Source organism: Nicotiana tabacum, chromosome 19 (assembly GCF_000715075.1).
Source record: "Nicotiana tabacum cultivar K326 chromosome 19, ASM71507v2, whole genome shotgun sequence".
In the NCBI taxonomy this organism is placed as follows: domain Eukaryota; kingdom Viridiplantae; phylum Streptophyta; class Magnoliopsida; order Solanales; family Solanaceae; genus Nicotiana; species Nicotiana tabacum.
In genome coordinates, this window is record NC_134098.1 from 112116509 (window position 1) to 112133892 (window position 17384).

Consider the following 17384-nt stretch of genomic DNA (forward strand, 5'->3'; position numbering starts at 1 on the left):
GGTATTATTGGATCGATATGGGCAAAGATGCGAAAGAATTTGTTCGTAAATGTAATAAATGTCAGAGGTTTGTGCCAATGATCCATCAAGCCGGAGAGCAACTCCACTCGGTCCTATACCCGTGGCCATTCATGAAATGGGGGATGGACATCGTCGACCCTCTGCCGTCGACCCCAGGTAAAGCCAAATTTATTTTATTTATGACTGACTATTTTTCTAAGTGGGTTGAAGCGCAGGCGTTCGAAAAAATAAGAGAGAAAGAAGTCATAGACTTTATTTGGGATCATATCATATGCCGATTCAGGATACCCGCCGAAATAGTATGCGACAATGGGAAACAATTCGTTGGCGGCAAAATCACAAAATTCCTCGAAGATCACAAAATAAAAAGGATATTATCAACACCATACCACCCCAGTGGGAACGGTCAAGCCGAATCAACGAACAAGACTATTCTTCAAACCCTGAAGAAGAGATTGAACGTCGCGAAAGGAAAATTGAGAGAAATCCTGCCCGAAGTCCTTTGGGCATACCGAACAACGTCAAAATCCAGTACGAGGGCGACCTCGTTCTCCTTAGTATATGGTTCTGAAGCATTGATACCAGTCGAAGTCGGTGAACCTAGTCCCAGATTTTGATTCATGACAGAAGAATCAAATAACGAGGCCATGAACACTAGCCTTGAATTATCGGACGAAGGACGAGAAGCTTCCCTCATCCGACTGGCTGCCCAAAAGCAACGAATCAAAAGGTACTATAATCGAAGAACTAAACTCCGCCATTTCGAGCCCGGGGACTTAGTGTTAAGAAAGGTCACCATCAATACTCGGAATCCAAATAAAGGAAAATTGGGACCAAATTGGGAAGGACCATACCAGGTGCTCGAGAACGTTGGAAAAGGATCATACAGGCTCGGCATCATAAATGACAAACAGCTATCAAGCAATTGGAATATATCACATCTAAAATGGTACTACTGTTAAGGCACGACCTTTCCGTATTCATCTAACTAACCCATGCAGAAGTCCGAACGAGAGCTGAAGAAGATCTTCTAATCAAGAGCACACGTTGCACTCTTTTCCCCTTAGACCGGTTTTCTCCCAAATGGATTTTTCGGCAAGGTTTTTAATGAGGCAACCGTCGATCGTGCTGCACTTTCAACAATATCCGAGGCCTCTTTTCGACAGACCTCAAATACCAGGAGGGCATCAGGGCCCTCAAATACATCGAATTTAGATACAAGAAAGTTCATCTCACAACAACAGGAAAAATTGTAAGAGCCGAATGGTCAAAATGAACCATGCTCATATAGATTGGCCCAAACGTAAACACATGTGCAATGACTTGAGATTTATAGCTCAACCAGAATTAAGATTCATTCAACAATCAAGCCTACGGTCTACTTATATCCCGAGTTCGAAATATTCACTCGACCATTAAGCCTACGGGCTACTGTTATCTCGAGTTCGAAACATTCACTCGACCATTAAGCTTACGGGCTACTGTTATTCCGAGTTCGAGCAAGCGCTCACTCGACAATTAAGCCTACGGGCCATATTATCTCGAGTTCGAAACATTCACTCAAATATTAAGCCTACGGGCAATTGTTATTCCGAGTTCGAGCAAGCGCTCACTCGACAATTAAGCCTACAAACCATATTATCTCGAGTTCAAAATATTCACTCGAATATTAAGCCTACGGGCTATTGTTATTCCGAGTTCGAGCAAGCGCTCACTCGACAATTAAGCCTACGGGCCATATTATCTCGAGTTCGAAACATTCACTCGAATATTAAGCCTACGGGCTATTATTCCGAGTTCGAGCAAGCACTCACTCGACCATTACACCTACGGGCTACAATATTTTAAGTTCAAAACATTAACTCGACGGCTAATAAGCTACTTTTACTCTGAGTTTACATTAACTCAACCATTACATCACGCCTACGGATTATGTCCCTCCAAAAGTTTGGATCATCGACTCAACAAGCAAACCCAGGGGCTACAAATCTTATCGATCAGAGAAACTACAAGGTCAACATTCGATTAAAAGTCTTCACAAAATAAAAACAAGTCGACCTGACTACACATGTATATACAAAATTTGCCTACGGGGTTAATGTACAAACATCAAGAATTAGAAACTAAGCTTCCTGGTCGAGCTCTTCCCCGTCCTCGGATCCGCTTTTGCTACCATCATCATCGTCGTCGTCAGAAGCTAAGGCTTCAGCTTCCGCTTCGAGTTCTCTTGCCTTTTTTACCTCTTCGTCAAGGTCAAAACCTCGAGCGTGTATATCCTCGAGGGTCTCCCTCCGAGACCTACACTTAGCAAGTTCGGCAATCCAATGAGCTCGAGTATCGGCGATCTTCGCCGCTTCCCGAACCTCCATCTGAGCAGCCTCAGCATCAGCCGAATATACAGCAATGGACTTATCCGCCAAGACTTTCGACGACCCAATCTCCGCCTTAGCCTCGGCAAGTCGTGTTTCAAGCTCCTCGATCCTCTTAGCTTGAACCGACCCCTTTTGCTTGACACTTCGAAGCTGAACGTCGGTCAATAATAATTTTGTTAAGATGGTTTCTTTTTCTGCTGCCAGGCGGTCGAGGGTCTCCTTCCACCAATTGCATTCAGCTCGGATTTGACCGACTTCTTCTCAAAGTAATCTGATTTTTTTGATCTTTTGCTACAACTGAGACAACGAAGGGTTAACTTCCACGGTTGAGTCAGACCCATACTTTAACAAAACGAGGCTCACCTGCTTATCAAGCTCGACCCCTTCTTCACAGACCTTAGCCAAATCCGCTTGGAGGTCCTTTATAGCCTCGTCCTTTTTGCTGCAAAGAAGCGCAGGGCATCTCTCTCACCTGAGACCTTCCGGAGCTCGGCCTCACAATGGATAAAATCGACTCGAAACCTACCAATGGCCTGCACAGCAAGAAACACAAAGTCAAGTATGGAAAAGAACAAATAAACGAAGTATGGAAGAATCATTACCCGAGTAATGAAACGCTGAGCCTCCTCCAATAAAAGAGAAGCGTCACCGATATCGGAACCGTCATCGACTCCAGTAAAACAATCCCCGAAAGGATCCCCTGCACTAGAGCCTGCGCCGATATCAGGAGTCTTCAATTCTCGAGCATCCTTCAGCGCCTCCTCAGAAAAAGATGGAAGAGAAGGAGAATCACCCATTGTCATAGCCCCGAGCAAATCGCTCGGAGTATTCCGGTCGAGATTCTGGTCTTCGGGAATAACCCCGACAGTTACAGCCGACATCGGCTCGGTAGCTCTGGCAACCTCGATGGCCTCCGTAGACCGAACTACCAAAGTCGAGGAGCTATTTTCTTCTTCTTCTTCTCTTAGTCGTTGGACCGAGTCAATCGAAACGGCAATTGTTTTTCTCTTCACCCTGCGAGTTTTGGGCTTGGGGTCCCCTGACCGAAAGGAAGCTTTTCGTTTCTTATCTTCCCCCTGTTTAGGGACTAGGGACTTGTTTCTTTCCTCGCCGCTCGAAGGCCTCAAAACGGCATCCCTTGTTACACCTGCACAAGAGGAAATCGGTAACGAATAGAACGCAAAGAATACTTCGAAGGAAACAAGAAGCAAACCTCACTATGGTTCTTGGCCTCCAATCTGCCTTTTGCCAAATCACGCCAAGCGCGCTCGATGTAAGAGGAGGTCGAGGCCAACTTCCGAACCTAGTCCTCGAGGCCGGGCAACGCTTGTGGCATCCAAGGGGCAGCTGAACATCAGGGAAGAACATCAGAAAAAATCGAAAAAGCACCTGAAAAGTGAACAAAAACTACTTACGGCCAAAATTCCATTCCTTAGGGAACGACATCCTCTCCTCCGGAATGATATCACGGGTCCTCACTCGGATATAACGACCCATCCAACCTCGATCCTTGTCCTCATCGATGCACGATATCAATGCCTTCGATGAAGTCTGATTAGCCCTCGAAAGATCTGAGGCCGATACAGTCGGATGAGGTGGTTCAGAGAAAAATCCAACCCTCCAGCTTTGGTAGAGAAGAAGCGCAATAGGATCACTATACGCCATAAAGAGGGATGGATTTGGCCAAGGGCGGCTTGATACCTTTTGCAGAAATCAATAATCATCGGGTCGATGGGTCCCAGTGTGAAGGGATGAGTGTAAACACTTAAAAACCCCTCCACGTAAGTGGTAACATCCTCGTCGGAAGACGGAATTTGCAGCACGACCTCGGAACCCCAGTTGCAGTCCTTTCGGACGGCCTCGAGGTGATCCTCCGTTATAGAGCATATATACATCGATACATGTTCACATCGACCCGAAAAGGAAAGAGGGTTCTCCACCTTAAAATCGGTTTTCAAAATGCATGGGCCAGGAACATAGTCATGGACTAACGGCTCCACCGGCGCCTTATCATCAGACAGCCGTGAGGAAGAGGCTTTGTCCTTCTGCGCTACAGTTTTGAAAGTTTTCGCCATTGATTTGAAAGGAAAGAGTGCAAGGGAAGAAATGGACAGCACCAAAATTATGGTATGAACGACCCCGTAGCAGCAAAGTAGAGAGGATAAATAGGAAAGTCTGGAGGAAGAGAAGGCGCAAAAATGGTAAAAGTTGTGTGAAAAAATTATTTATAGACTAAGGCCTGACGGTTCGGTATCCGCGGTGGCCGACCACCGTCTGACACACATTAAATGCCTCGGTAAAACAGAGCCGATGGGACAGCAATCGCATACGTCGAGATCGGGTTCGATAGAAACGTCGGCATAAATTTGATCGAGCCGCAGGGAAATCATATCGTTCCTCGCCACATCCTTTCCGAGAAACGAGGGGATTATCTGTGTACGGTCAAAACCGATTCTCAGTCATAAAGACCGATCGAGACAATAATATTTCAATCGAAGGGTATCCGCATGGCGAGCTCGGACGATTTCCGAAGTAGAGACGTTGAGCTTCGAGCCATAAGACCATTCAACCGCAAAACTATCGAACCCGAGTCTGGATTGGACTACGGGGTAACGATGACCGACGCGGGCCCCGAATATCGATGCTCCAAGGCAGAACCGAGCTCGAATTAAGATCGGGGATTCGATCTAGCACCAAGCTCGAGTTAGTACCCAACTCGCAAGACAAGAGCCGTTACAACCGCACCTAGGGAGAGAATCTTGGCGAGAATCGAGGGAGAGACAAACCATCATGGGTTCTTCACTATATGTATTATTTTATATTGTTACTAATAAATTAGTGACCCTCTACTATAAAAGCAAAGATAGACTGCAGTAGAAAGGTGGCTCAAGATTTCATTGTGCTTGTTCTTTTAATATTTTTCAGTCTTCCCTTCCATCATTTTCTATATATACAGCAAAATACTTGTATTGTCATTTATATCAAAGAAATTTGCATACCCTTAGAACCATATTTAAATTTAACGTTATCCAATTTTTCGGGTAAACACTTTCTTTAGTGAATTTTTTGTTTAGGTGAATACGAAGTCATTAGATTTGGTAGGGTTTGGGAAGCCATACTTTGGTGGTCGCAGACGTTAAAACTTTTTTCCATTTATATAAGACTATAACGTTGAACTTTTTTTGAAAATAAAAGTTTCAAATTCATCAATGATCTCAAACTCTTAAATATTACTTCCCGGTCAGTGATCATTTTACTATTTATTTTGGTCCAAAATAAATATTCATTTACATAATCAAGAATGAAATTAATTTTATTTTTTCAAAATTTGCCCTTATTTACATATTCTAATAAATATATTTTTTTCATCTAAGAGTTCGTATTTTCTTAATGAGTGTGATAAATATAAATGATCACTTATTATGGATCGAAAGGAGTAGTAGATTATTTATAAAAGGATATTTAGTGCATTTAGTATCGTTATAAAAGATGTACATATTTCAAATAAGGAAGAATTTAATAACTAAAATTTTAGATAATTTTAAAATCTTAAAAATTAAAAAATTAATTAAATTACTATTTTGTTCAAAGTGAAATTTATTTTCCGAAGATAAAAAAGACGAAGGTAGATTATAATCATGCCCAATCAACATTATGTAATGATAAAGTCTCGTAGAACTGGAATGGACGAGCAATCATTTTCTGTTTTCCTTCAAGGTGGGGAAACCAAGAAATAAATAGGAGGATAATAGTTGGAAACAGGTGTAGTAACTTTCAACCCGTGACACAGATAAGATAAATCCAAAACAGCAAAATGCACCGACAATATCAAAGTGCCAAACCGTGAAAACTATCTCTAATAATTAATTAATTCCCCACGTTAAGAAAAAAGAAAAAACGGAAAGAGCCAAAAGGAGAAAATCCCATTAAAATCCAAAAGCAGTACTTCAGCTGCAGGTTTCACGAGCAACGCCGAGCTTAGAATTAGGAACGTCAAAGAGGAAGCGGTGATTCTGTTGCTGCCAGTTGGCGATGACGTTGAGGACGGAATTGACAGGGTCGGCTGGGGAAGCAGCCATAGCGAGGCAAGTTGTACTGCTGGAACTGCTGCGGATTAAGAAGTTGTCTTGCGGCAGCGTCACGTTCATGCCCGCAAACATCAGCGTTATTGTTGGAATTGTAATGGGGACGGTGTAGCAAGTGTCGAATCCGCCAAGGCTTGTCACGGTCGTGTTCCTTCCCATTCTCCTCCTAAACTCGTTCCTCACTGCCGTATACGCTGGCTCCACTAGCCTCGTGAATACCGTTCCTGTCGATTGACAATGCCTTTTAGCAAAAATTGGTACATAGAATTATAATTACAGATATATTGATCATTGTTAAATTAAATACCCGAATCAATTATGGTGCCGGCACCGGTGGAAGGGTTGAAAGCCAAAGCACTGGGAGGGATGTCAACGATTCTCCGGCCGACTTTAACTCCGACCAAGTTGACATAATAAAAGGAAGATCTCCTTGGGTTTCTTAGCAATTGAGTTGTCTTAATCCTTTTGGGCTGGCCATTTGGGCCCAACCTGAGTGTGCCGGAAAAGTTGGGAGACTTGTAACTGGGCAAACAGTAGGAGAATGTAGACTGGTAATGGCTTTGGGTTTGGGACAAAAATGACAATGGGCCTCGACCCAAACCTAATAGCCCCTGGGGTGGCGCGGAGCTGCCGGTGGCCTTTTGTACACAACCAAAGGTATATGAAGGCACGGCGTCAGTGGCGAGTGTCAATGTGTCTTGTGAGAGATTTGCAGCTATGCTGGAGCCGCCGTAGGTTAGGTTGAAGCCGCAGCTGCTGCCACCGCATGTGGGATTTGGTACCTGAGAAAAATATTTTTTTAGTAATAATTAGCATATACACAAATAAATCTTGTTGTGTAAAATTTCATATAGTCCAGCTGAACTTATTTGATACTGAAACCTAGTTATTGTGCTTTATACTTGGAATTCCTATTGTCCATTTTACCAGTAACATCTTATATTTTAGCGACATAAAAGTGTCTTACAAATAAATGATGTTCTTTTGTGGAATGAGAATGTTGACCAAATCATGTGACTAAGGGTCACGGGATTAGTTATCTCGGATAACTCTACCGCTAATTGCTCCAATGTCGACAAAGCCAGGAAAGAGGAAACAACTTTTCAGTTCCCACGCGCCATACGAAGCTCGTTTCCTATTTTAAAAAATTCACTAGCTTTTCTTAAATTATGATCATTTTCTTATCCTGAAAGTTGTGCTTAATAGATTATTATGTTGAAAGCTGTTTAATCCTATTTATACGAAGTGCTCTAAGCCTATTTTGAGCCGAATAGGATCATTAAATTGAAGACAGAGAAAGCGTTACATGTGGTAGGTGTGCTCTTATATACTACTAGTAGTATATAAAAAACATGTGGTTGATATGCTATCGCTGCAGAAATGTAGATAATTTCTAGTACTTCAACATTAGAAGTTAAATGCACGAAAAACTAGTTTAGGAAATTAGGAAATCTTTCAAAATGCTGTTCCTCCATTCCATTTTGTACTGACACTCTTTCCATTATAATTTATTTTAACAAGAATAACACCTTCATGAACTCTTTTACATTAAACTTCCTATACAACTCTTATAGCTAAAGAGATGTAGTGATATGGTTACAAGTTACAAGGACACTTTAATACATGTCAAAAGCCTTTTTTTACTTCTTAAATTTTATGTCGAGACAAAAATGGCATTTTTATAAAACAAAACGGAGAGAGTAAAATGTAAGAAAGGTGTATAATAAAGTTGGTTTGAAAGGTATAATGGGGTACCTGGCTGCATTGTGCAGCTCCACAGCTAACATTCTTGAAAGTGGTGGACTTGTCTGATGCAAAAACAGTAGAGGAGCAACCAACACAACCACTGCAAGGGAACCAAGCAACATCATTGCTATTATCCACAGCAACCAACAAGGTTTGAGGTGGGGTTCCAATCTTGGCCCTCACTATGTAAGTTGGGCTCTGTATAACTTGTCTTCCCGAAGCAATTGGAACAAAAGATCTCCCAGCCACAAGACTAGCAAACAAATCAAGTCTGGCTTGGTCTTTGGACTGCATTTGGAGGACAGTATCAACCCATGACTGGGGAGCATTGTTCCTAAGAGGAGAGCAAGGGCTGTTCACATGTAGGACTTGTAGTGTTGAGCCTTTGTCTGCTTGGGGAAAGCTGCTGCCACATTTGGGGTTGGTTAGCCCTTTGGCTAGAGTGAAAAATAAGAGAAGGGATAGTAAGAAAATGATAGAGCCCTCCATTGGCTTGTGAGAGTACTTTGGCTTTTGGTGTGGTTTAAGAGGTCTGCTTACATGTATATATAGTTGAGGAGGCGTACTTCTTTTGATTATTTCCTTTTACAATTTGCACTTTTAGTTGAAATTTTGATAATTTCTGATTTTTGTGCTTGATTTATAGTTAAGCACATTTAATTTATAATTAATTAAATTATGCACTTTACTTTTAATCTTTTTGATTGTGAACTTATACGATCTTAATAAATTATTAGCTGTAAAACCATTTAATTGCTCATGTGTTATATCTAGTTTGTAGTGTTACAGTATTTCATAATTGAGGCTAGTATAGTATTTTAAATATAATCTATATCTTTTATGTTAGGGACAAAAAAATATTTTGATTAATCCTATTAATCAAGATTAAATATGCTAAGTGGAATATCACATGTATCAAAATTAAAATTTACATAACTGAGGGATCAAAAGTTCAATTGCTCTTTTACTTTTTCACTCTTTTCGAAAAATATTGTAACAGTTCATCCCGTTAGTGATATTTTTCGTTCTAAGGCTTGTTAACTTATATACCCAACATAATTCTGTCTAAAGTCTGGGACGTTACAAATATGGCAACTGAACTTTCGGAAAATAAAATATGGAGAATGAATTTGGAATAAAAATTAAACTGGATATTATACCATGAAATTTTCACTTACTATTCTTTATTTGAACATGGGTGGGAGAGTACTCGAGGAGGCCAGTGTAGTGTAGTGTCTAATCTATGGACTCTAGTTTGATACAGACTGTATTCCATTTTCCCTGTGTATGATATCATCTCTGTTCTCCACATAGATAAGATGATATTATTTCTTATTCAATTTTTGGCGATTTTTTATCGTCAACCTTTTCTTGTTTTCTTTTTACGACCAATGGAATATGGAAATATCGACATACATTAAGCAACAAGCTTAGTGAACTGTCAGTTTTTAAACCATCTCTGATCTGCCAAATCTAAAAACAATAATAGGAATATATTTGTAGTTTAAGATCAACGTACCATTGGAGAATATTAGTGTGTAATTTAGTGAACATTAGCACATGAGGGAATGATTGTCAGTACTTTCTCATGCAGCATTGTGAGATTCGAAATACTAATAATAGACAAATTAGAGTAGGGACACTTAAAGCAATAAAAGAAGGTTAGTGTAGTGATTATTATCGTGGAGTACGATCTTGATTTGATACCATACTCTATGTGCCAAAGGGAAAATAACTTGACCCCTAGATTTTGTTAGAATAAAGGGACCAAGTTTGTTCTCTATTTTATTTTGTATGTGAAAACGAAATTTAAAAATATAAATAAGACTTTTGAATGTTGAGATCTTAAATTAAGGCGCATATAACATACTAAAAATATATTTTGAATCTTGTGATTTTAAGATAAGCTGACAATCTTCATTTTTCCTCTTTCATCTTTGTAGTTATTAGATAAATACACTAGCATTTTCTTCCAAAGCTGGATCATGGAAAATTGACTGATTGGTATTCTTATTGCTTTTAACAATTCAAGTTAAAAGAGATGAATGGTAGGTAAGATCAATACAATGAAACATTAAACTTCTGGAGACGTCATAGATAACTTTCTAAATTAGAGGTAATTGCATTGAATTTTTGAGCTAGAAAAGGAGGTGTTAGTAATTGCACAATAGTTACCTATTATGCATATAAATCCTTCTCAAGGACTTAATGAATCTAGACCTAGTACAAACCTTAAGACAGAAATTTAAAAAACCATGGGCAAATTTTATTACATATGTTAATTTTTTCTTTGGATTAATAAAGATTTTTCTGTAAACTAAAAAAGAAAAAGAGAAGAATCTGATGATTAACTCTTCACCTGAAAAGTTAGCTAAAAGTCTTCTCTGCAAAACCAAATGGTCATTTAGTGGAATATTTGTTGCAGATTTTCACTTTCGAGGTTAGTTCCAACTTCCTAACTTTCTATAGAATCATTGAGTTATCTTAAAGTAAAAACACATCTCTCTGAGCAAAAGGAAGAACATGAAGGGTTTCAGCTTTTCAAAATTTTCAGATGAACAGTGCAATAATTCAATTACTTTTCCCTTTCCTTCTAGTTTAAAACTGATTTATCAATCGACAGCTTAACTCAGGTTCGTGAGAACCAGATCACGTGCAAGTTTCCTGAACATGGTGGAATTGTAGAGTCCGGAACCAAAATATGGTTCTTTTGGACTCAAAGAACCAAAATATGTGGAAAAAAACAGACTACCATAATATGTATAGCGCGTGTAATGAAATTATTTGCGGAATTGAATAGAAAAAAGAAGTGGGAAATTTTATTGCTCAATCAAAGGAATTGCAATTAGAGTTTAGGATTACAAATTCAACTACTCTAAATGATAATACCCAACCGTAATAAGCTTTAATGGAGTTCCTGAAATGGAAGAAGAGAATTAGGTCGAAGTGAATTAGAATTTGGGGAAGAAGATCGAAGAGAGAAAGAAAGAATATAGAAGAGAGAGGCAGTTGAATTACCGGTAATGACATACTCATTCCGTTACAACTAATGGCATTAATAGCACATTAGAATAATCTTCCGCCATTGGATTCTAACTAATTGATTAGATCTGGGCCCACCATCTGTGCAGCCCTTTTAATCTCTAATCTCGCAGCTGTCCATCTACATGCTCACGATAATGCCATGTGTCCGCGCATCCGCCCTTTATTTTTAAAACCCTAATCGATTCATTACTTTTCATTTCCCCACTTCTCACACAACCTAAGTATCCTAACAATATCCCGCCGATGAAGAACGACCTTGTCCTCAAGGTCGGATATGAGCTAGCTGAGCCACAGATTCAGGGAACTGACTCTTCAAGTAACCCCACTCTTCCCAAGTAGCCTCATCGTTTCCCAAGTTAGTCCATTGCACAAGCACCTTGACTGTAACGGCGTTGTTGCGCTTGACCATTCGGCGTTGTAAGATAGCTAAGGGCTGCACCAAGATGCGACCATCTGCACCACAAATATGAGGTCATTGTTGTGAGCTAATAGTTGGGCCCACGCGCTTCTTCAACTGAGAAACATGGAAGACCGGATAGATCTGTGAACCAGAGTGCAACTCTAATCGGTAAGCAACTAGACCAATTTTCTGTAGGATCTTGTATGGACCATAATACTTAGTACTCAGCTTAAGATTCTTCCTTATAGCTACTGAAGCTTGCATGTACGGTTGTAATTTTAGATAGACCATGTCTCTTACTCCCAGCTCTCTATCTGATATGTTCTTATCTGCGTAATACTTCATCCTTGCTTGTGCTTGGTTAAAGTTTGTAGCATTTGTTGTCTCTGTGCAAGAAATGACCCTACTGACGTGTGAGTAGAGTAGGGAAGTGAGCCCAGTGGTACCTGTGGGGGAGGAAACCCGTATAGAGCTTGGAATGGAGTTGTCTTGAGTGAGGTTTGGTGGTTGGTATTGTACCACCACTCTGTCAAAGGTAGCCATCTAATCCATTGCTTGGGATTAGAGAAAGTCATAGCTCTTAAGTAAGTCTCCACGCATCTATTGAGTCTCTCAGTTTGCCCATCAATCTGTGGGTGGTAAGAGGTTGACAAATTCAACTTAGTACCCAATGATCTGAATAGTTTTTGCCAGAACTGACTTGTGAAGATGGCATCCCTATCAGTCACTATGGTTTTGGGCAACCCATGCAGTCTGTAGATTTCCTTGAGAAAAAGGTCATCTATGTCTTGTGGAGTGTAAGGATGTTTTAGTGACAAAAAATGCCCATACTTTGTTAGTCTATCTATCACTACCAAGATCACATATTTGTGTCCTGATTTAGGAAGTCCTTCAATGAAATCTATTGTTATGTCTTGCCAAGGCATTTATGGAATGGGTAAGGGCTGCAATAGACCTGGGGAAAGCACATGTTCATTCTTCACCCTTTGACAAATGTCACATTCAGAAACTTATTTAGTGATTTCAGCTTTCATGTTAGGCCAGTAGAAGACTCCCTTAATTCTTATATAGGTTCCCATTTGGATAGAATGACCTCCTAAAGGTGACTAATGCAGAGCTTCAAAAATTTATTTCTGAGGTTAGCTCCCCTTCCCACATAGATCCTCTGTTTGAATCTGATGATGTCTTGCCCAAGAGAGTAGTGGGGTTTGTTATTAGGAGTTGTGATCAACTCAGTGATGAGTTGAGAGGCTGAGGGATCATGTTCATAGCTTTGCACCACCTCTTGCATCCATGTAGGGTCTGTACTGGTGATAGCATTCAAGGTTGAATGCTCAGGCTGTCTTCTAGACAATGCATCGGCTACCCTGTTTTCTGTCCCCCTTTTTATATTGCACCTCATAGTCAAGTCCCAACAGCTTAGTTAGTCCTTTTTGTTGAAGTGCAATAGTCACTTTCTGATCTAATAAGTACTTAAGACTGTGGTGATCTGTTCTGATGATGAAGTGTCATCCTTGTAAGTAGTGCCTCCATCTGTCAACTGCAGCTAGCACTGCCATGTATTCCTTCTCATAAGTTGATAACCCTCAATGTCTAGGGGCTAGGGCCTTGTTGAAAAAGCTAGTGGTTTTCCCTCCTGCATCAACACTGCCCCCATTCTTGTAGAACAAGCACCAGTCTCCACCACACATGTTTTATCAAAGTCTGCTAAGGCCAAGACTGGGGCAGTAGTCATAGCCTTTTTAAGGTTTTGAAAGGCTAAGTATGCTTCTAAGCACCATTGAAATGGATTTTTCTTCAGTAGGTTGGTCAAAGACTTACTGATAACCCCATAAGACTTGACAAATCTCCTGTAGTAGCCTGTTAACCCAAGGAATCCCCTCAAGGCCTTAATAGAGTTTGGTGTGGGCCAATTAACCATTGCATCTATCTTGGCTGGATCAGTGGTCACCCCCACCTGTGATAATATGTCCCAAATATTCCACTTTATCTTGGCAGAAAGAGCATTTTGACCTCTTGGCATACATTTGTTTTCTCCTGAGCACTTCTAGGAGTGCCCTCAAGTGCACCATGTATTCCTGGACTGTGGAGCTGTAGAATAATATGTCATCAAAGAAAACCAGCACAAATTGCCTTAGGTAGTCTTAAAAGACATGGTTCATAAGGCTTTGGAATGTTGTAGGGGCATTTGTCAAGACAAAGGGCATGACCTTAAACTCATAGTGCCCAAGGTGTGTTCTAAAGGCTGTTTTATGTATATCCTCCTCATGCATCCTAATCTGATGATATCCTGCCCTTAGATCAATTTTAGAAAATACATATTCCACATGTAATTCATATAGCAAATCATCCACTAAGGGTATTGGAAACTTGTCCTTAACAATCAAATTGTTAAGCTCCCTATAGTATATACAAAATCTCCTTTTACCATCATTCTTTTTAACCAACAAAATAGGTGATGAGAATGAAAAATGTCTAGGTTGTATTATCCCATTGGATAACATTTCTTTAACTTGTTTCTCTATTTTATTCTTTTGGAAAAAATTGTACCTGTATGGCCTGATGCTTATTGGTGTTGCTTCAGGTTTCAAGGGTATGAAATGATCATGGTGTCTCTTGGGAGGAAGTAATATGGGCTCAGCAAAGACATCAGGATACTGCTGCAACACTTCAGAGATCTCTGAAGGTAACACCTCTAGTAATTCCTTCTTATCTTCTATTTTTGTTGCTGATATTGTGAACAAATGCCCCCAAAATAGCTTGCCCTTCCTGATTAGCTATCTAATACTGCTGCCTGACATGCTCTATAAATAGGCTTGATTGTATATCCCCTTAAGCTCCACTTTTTTACCCTTGTGGGACACTACAGCCTTGTAGGCCACAAAATCCAACAGGACTGGATTGTGAGCTCTCATCCAATCTCCACCTAGAATCATGTCACAAGGTCCCAATTGAATGAGCCTGACTGAGTCCTCAAACTCTATTCCCTGTATCTTCCACTTGAGTGTGGGGCAAGTGTACAAACTCATTAGCTAATTCCCATTAGCTACAGTTACCCTCATATGTCTAGCTTCTCTCAAAACACACCCAATTTGCCTAGTTGTCTCAAAATCAAGGAAGCTGTGGGTGCTTCTTGAATCTAGTAGAATAGTGAGCATTTTTTTCTTTGATGTTCCATTAAGTGTTATAGTGTTAGGAACCTCAGTTCCTAATAGGGCATTGAGACTAACAATTTCTTCTATCACTTTTTCATGATTGTCCTCACTATACTCCATACCTGGTACTTCCCCCATTTGTTCCTCCTCATTTTGCTCCTCTTCAGCAGTCATGGCATTCAGTTGCTTATTCTTACATTGGTGTCGTGGGACCCATTTGTCTCCACACTTATAGTATGTATTGTGGTTCTTCTTGTTCCCTGCTCCCGCTGCATTAGTAAACCCTTAGACCAATTACTAGTAGATCTATTCATAGTTGGGTTTGTAGTCTTCATTGTTCCTATGTTCGATGGAACCTTGTTCTTCCTATTTTGGGCTTCAATCACCTTCTCCTCGAATCTGGCCTTTTTCACTACTTGACTCAAGGTGTAAGGGTTAAGCATTTTAACAGTATGCCTAATCTCTTCTTTGAGTCATTCGATAAAGAATTCTAAGAAGAATTCCTGAGGTATAATAGGTATTCTAATCAATACCCATGTTTTAAGATCTTCAAATTTATCCAAGTACTCATTAACCGTGCCTTTTTGTTTAATTTTTTTGAATTCACCAATCAAATTGAACTTACTATTGTCTGCTTCTACAAATGTTTTGCAGATTTCTTCACAAAAATCCTTCCAAGTGATTGTTCCCCTGCTGACTTGATAGGGAAAAACCAGGCTTCAGCCTTTCCCACCAAATAAAGGCCTGCAACCTCTAATTTCTGTTGTGGGTCCAATACACGATTGTATTGGAAGTACCTTTCACATCTCCTTAGCCAAGAACATGGGTCTGTCCCTACTCCATCAAAATAGGAAAATTTGAACCTATGGCTCCAATTGCTCCTACTCATGAAAGATTCCGACTGATCTCCATACCTGTTGCGAGTTCGTGAACTGTCCAGTTGCAACCTTTCTCCAGGACCACTAACCAGTATCCCATCATGAGAAGGAAGAAGTTTCTCCACCAGTAAATCCAACTTGCTGCTCAAATCCTCGAATTTTTGATTTGTTGAAGTCATATGCTCATGTAACTGATTTTCTACTTTTCTAATATTTTCCTCGGTAGTTTTAGATCTGGTCTCTGTAATCGTCATTCTTTAGGGCCAAGAAAGTGCTATGATACCAATTTGTAATGTAATTATTTTCGGAATTGATTAGAAAAAAGAAGTGGAAAATTTTATTGCTCAATCAACGGAATTACAATTAGAGTCTAGGATTACAATTTCAATTACTCTAAATGATAATACCCAGCTGTAATAAGCTTCAATGGAGTTCCTGAAATGGAAAAAGAGAATTAGGTCAGAAGTGAATTAGAATTTGGGGAAGAAGATCGATGAGAGAGAGAGAGAAAGAAAGAATATAGAAGAGATATGAAGTTGAATTACCGGTAATGACATACTCATTCTGTTACAACTAATGGCATTAATAGCACATTAGAATAATCCTCCACCATTGGATTCTAACTAATTTAGTGGGCCCTCCATCCGTGTAGCCCTTTTAATCTCGAATCTCACAGTTGTCCATCTACATGCTCACGATAACGCCACGTGTCCGCGTATCCGCCCGTTATTTTTAAAACCCTAATCGATTCATTACTCTTTATTTCCCCACTTCTCAGACAACATAAGTATCCTAACAGCGCGGTGAAATACCGCGTTATATTTAAACTTAAATGGGCGGGAAGGCATAGCTTCCTTATTTACCACGCTATAGTATAGCGCGGTAAATAAAGGCGCTATACCTACATAAATACTATCTTCTTACCCAAAAACAGAACATCCCCCTAAAAAAAAGAGCCAAAACTTGCGGTCCCCCCTCCATTTTTAACGAAAAAAAAAACTCGGGTGGAGCCCATCGGTCCAACAAAAAGTATAGATTCTCGGTCCCACATCGTATCTAAGGTGTTATCTCGTAGTGGGTTGCTTGTTTCGGCTCCAAATCACCAAATCTTCAACTTTACAAAAAAAATAAATCGAGGTATTCCGACTTATTTTTTGTTAAAACTCATGTATAAAAATTGCCTATTAGTTATTTTTACTGTGTTTTATGTTATTTTTGATTGTTTTGAGATTTAATTAATTAATTATTTTTTATCTGTATTATATTATTAGTGTGATAAAAAAATTAGTAAAATAGAGAAATTATTATTAGTTGTTAAAAAAATATTAATTAGTTAATTTTTACTTTGGTATATGTTTTTTCGTGATTGTTTTATGATTAAATTAATTTATTATTTTTATCCGGTTTTGATTTGTTCTTTGCTAAAAGATTAGTAAAATAGATAAATTATTATTTTAGGAATAATTAATCTTATTTAGATGTTATTGTTGTACATATATGAATATGTGACTTTAGTTCCCTGTAGTGGTATCATGTGCCCGTAATTTTAATGTAGTATTCGTACTTGTAATGTAGTGCCCTTTTAGCGTAGTAAAATGTAGTGCCCTTTAGCGTAATATCTTTGTAGCTATTAAAATTAATTATTTAACTATCTGTTAAACCCAAAAATATCTTAAAATAGT

The 17384-nt window shown here is 39.5% G+C and overlaps 1 protein-coding gene across 1 annotated transcript; it reads right to left on the reverse strand.

Annotated features, from left to right (window-relative positions):
• Nucleotides 1–6077: 6077 nt before the first annotated feature.
• Nucleotides 6078–8758, reverse strand: LOC107806163 (aspartyl protease AED3). Its single transcript, XM_016630272.2, has 3 exons — nt 8234–8758; nt 6786–7260; nt 6078–6702 (listed from the first exon to the last, which is right to left on the reverse strand). The coding sequence occupies exons 1-3, from the start codon at nt 8711–8713 to the stop codon at nt 6341–6343; spliced, it is 1317 nt and encodes a 438-aa protein (XP_016485758.1). The 5' UTR covers nt 8714–8758; the 3' UTR covers nt 6078–6340.
• Between the last annotated feature and the right edge of the window lie 8626 nt (nt 8759–17384).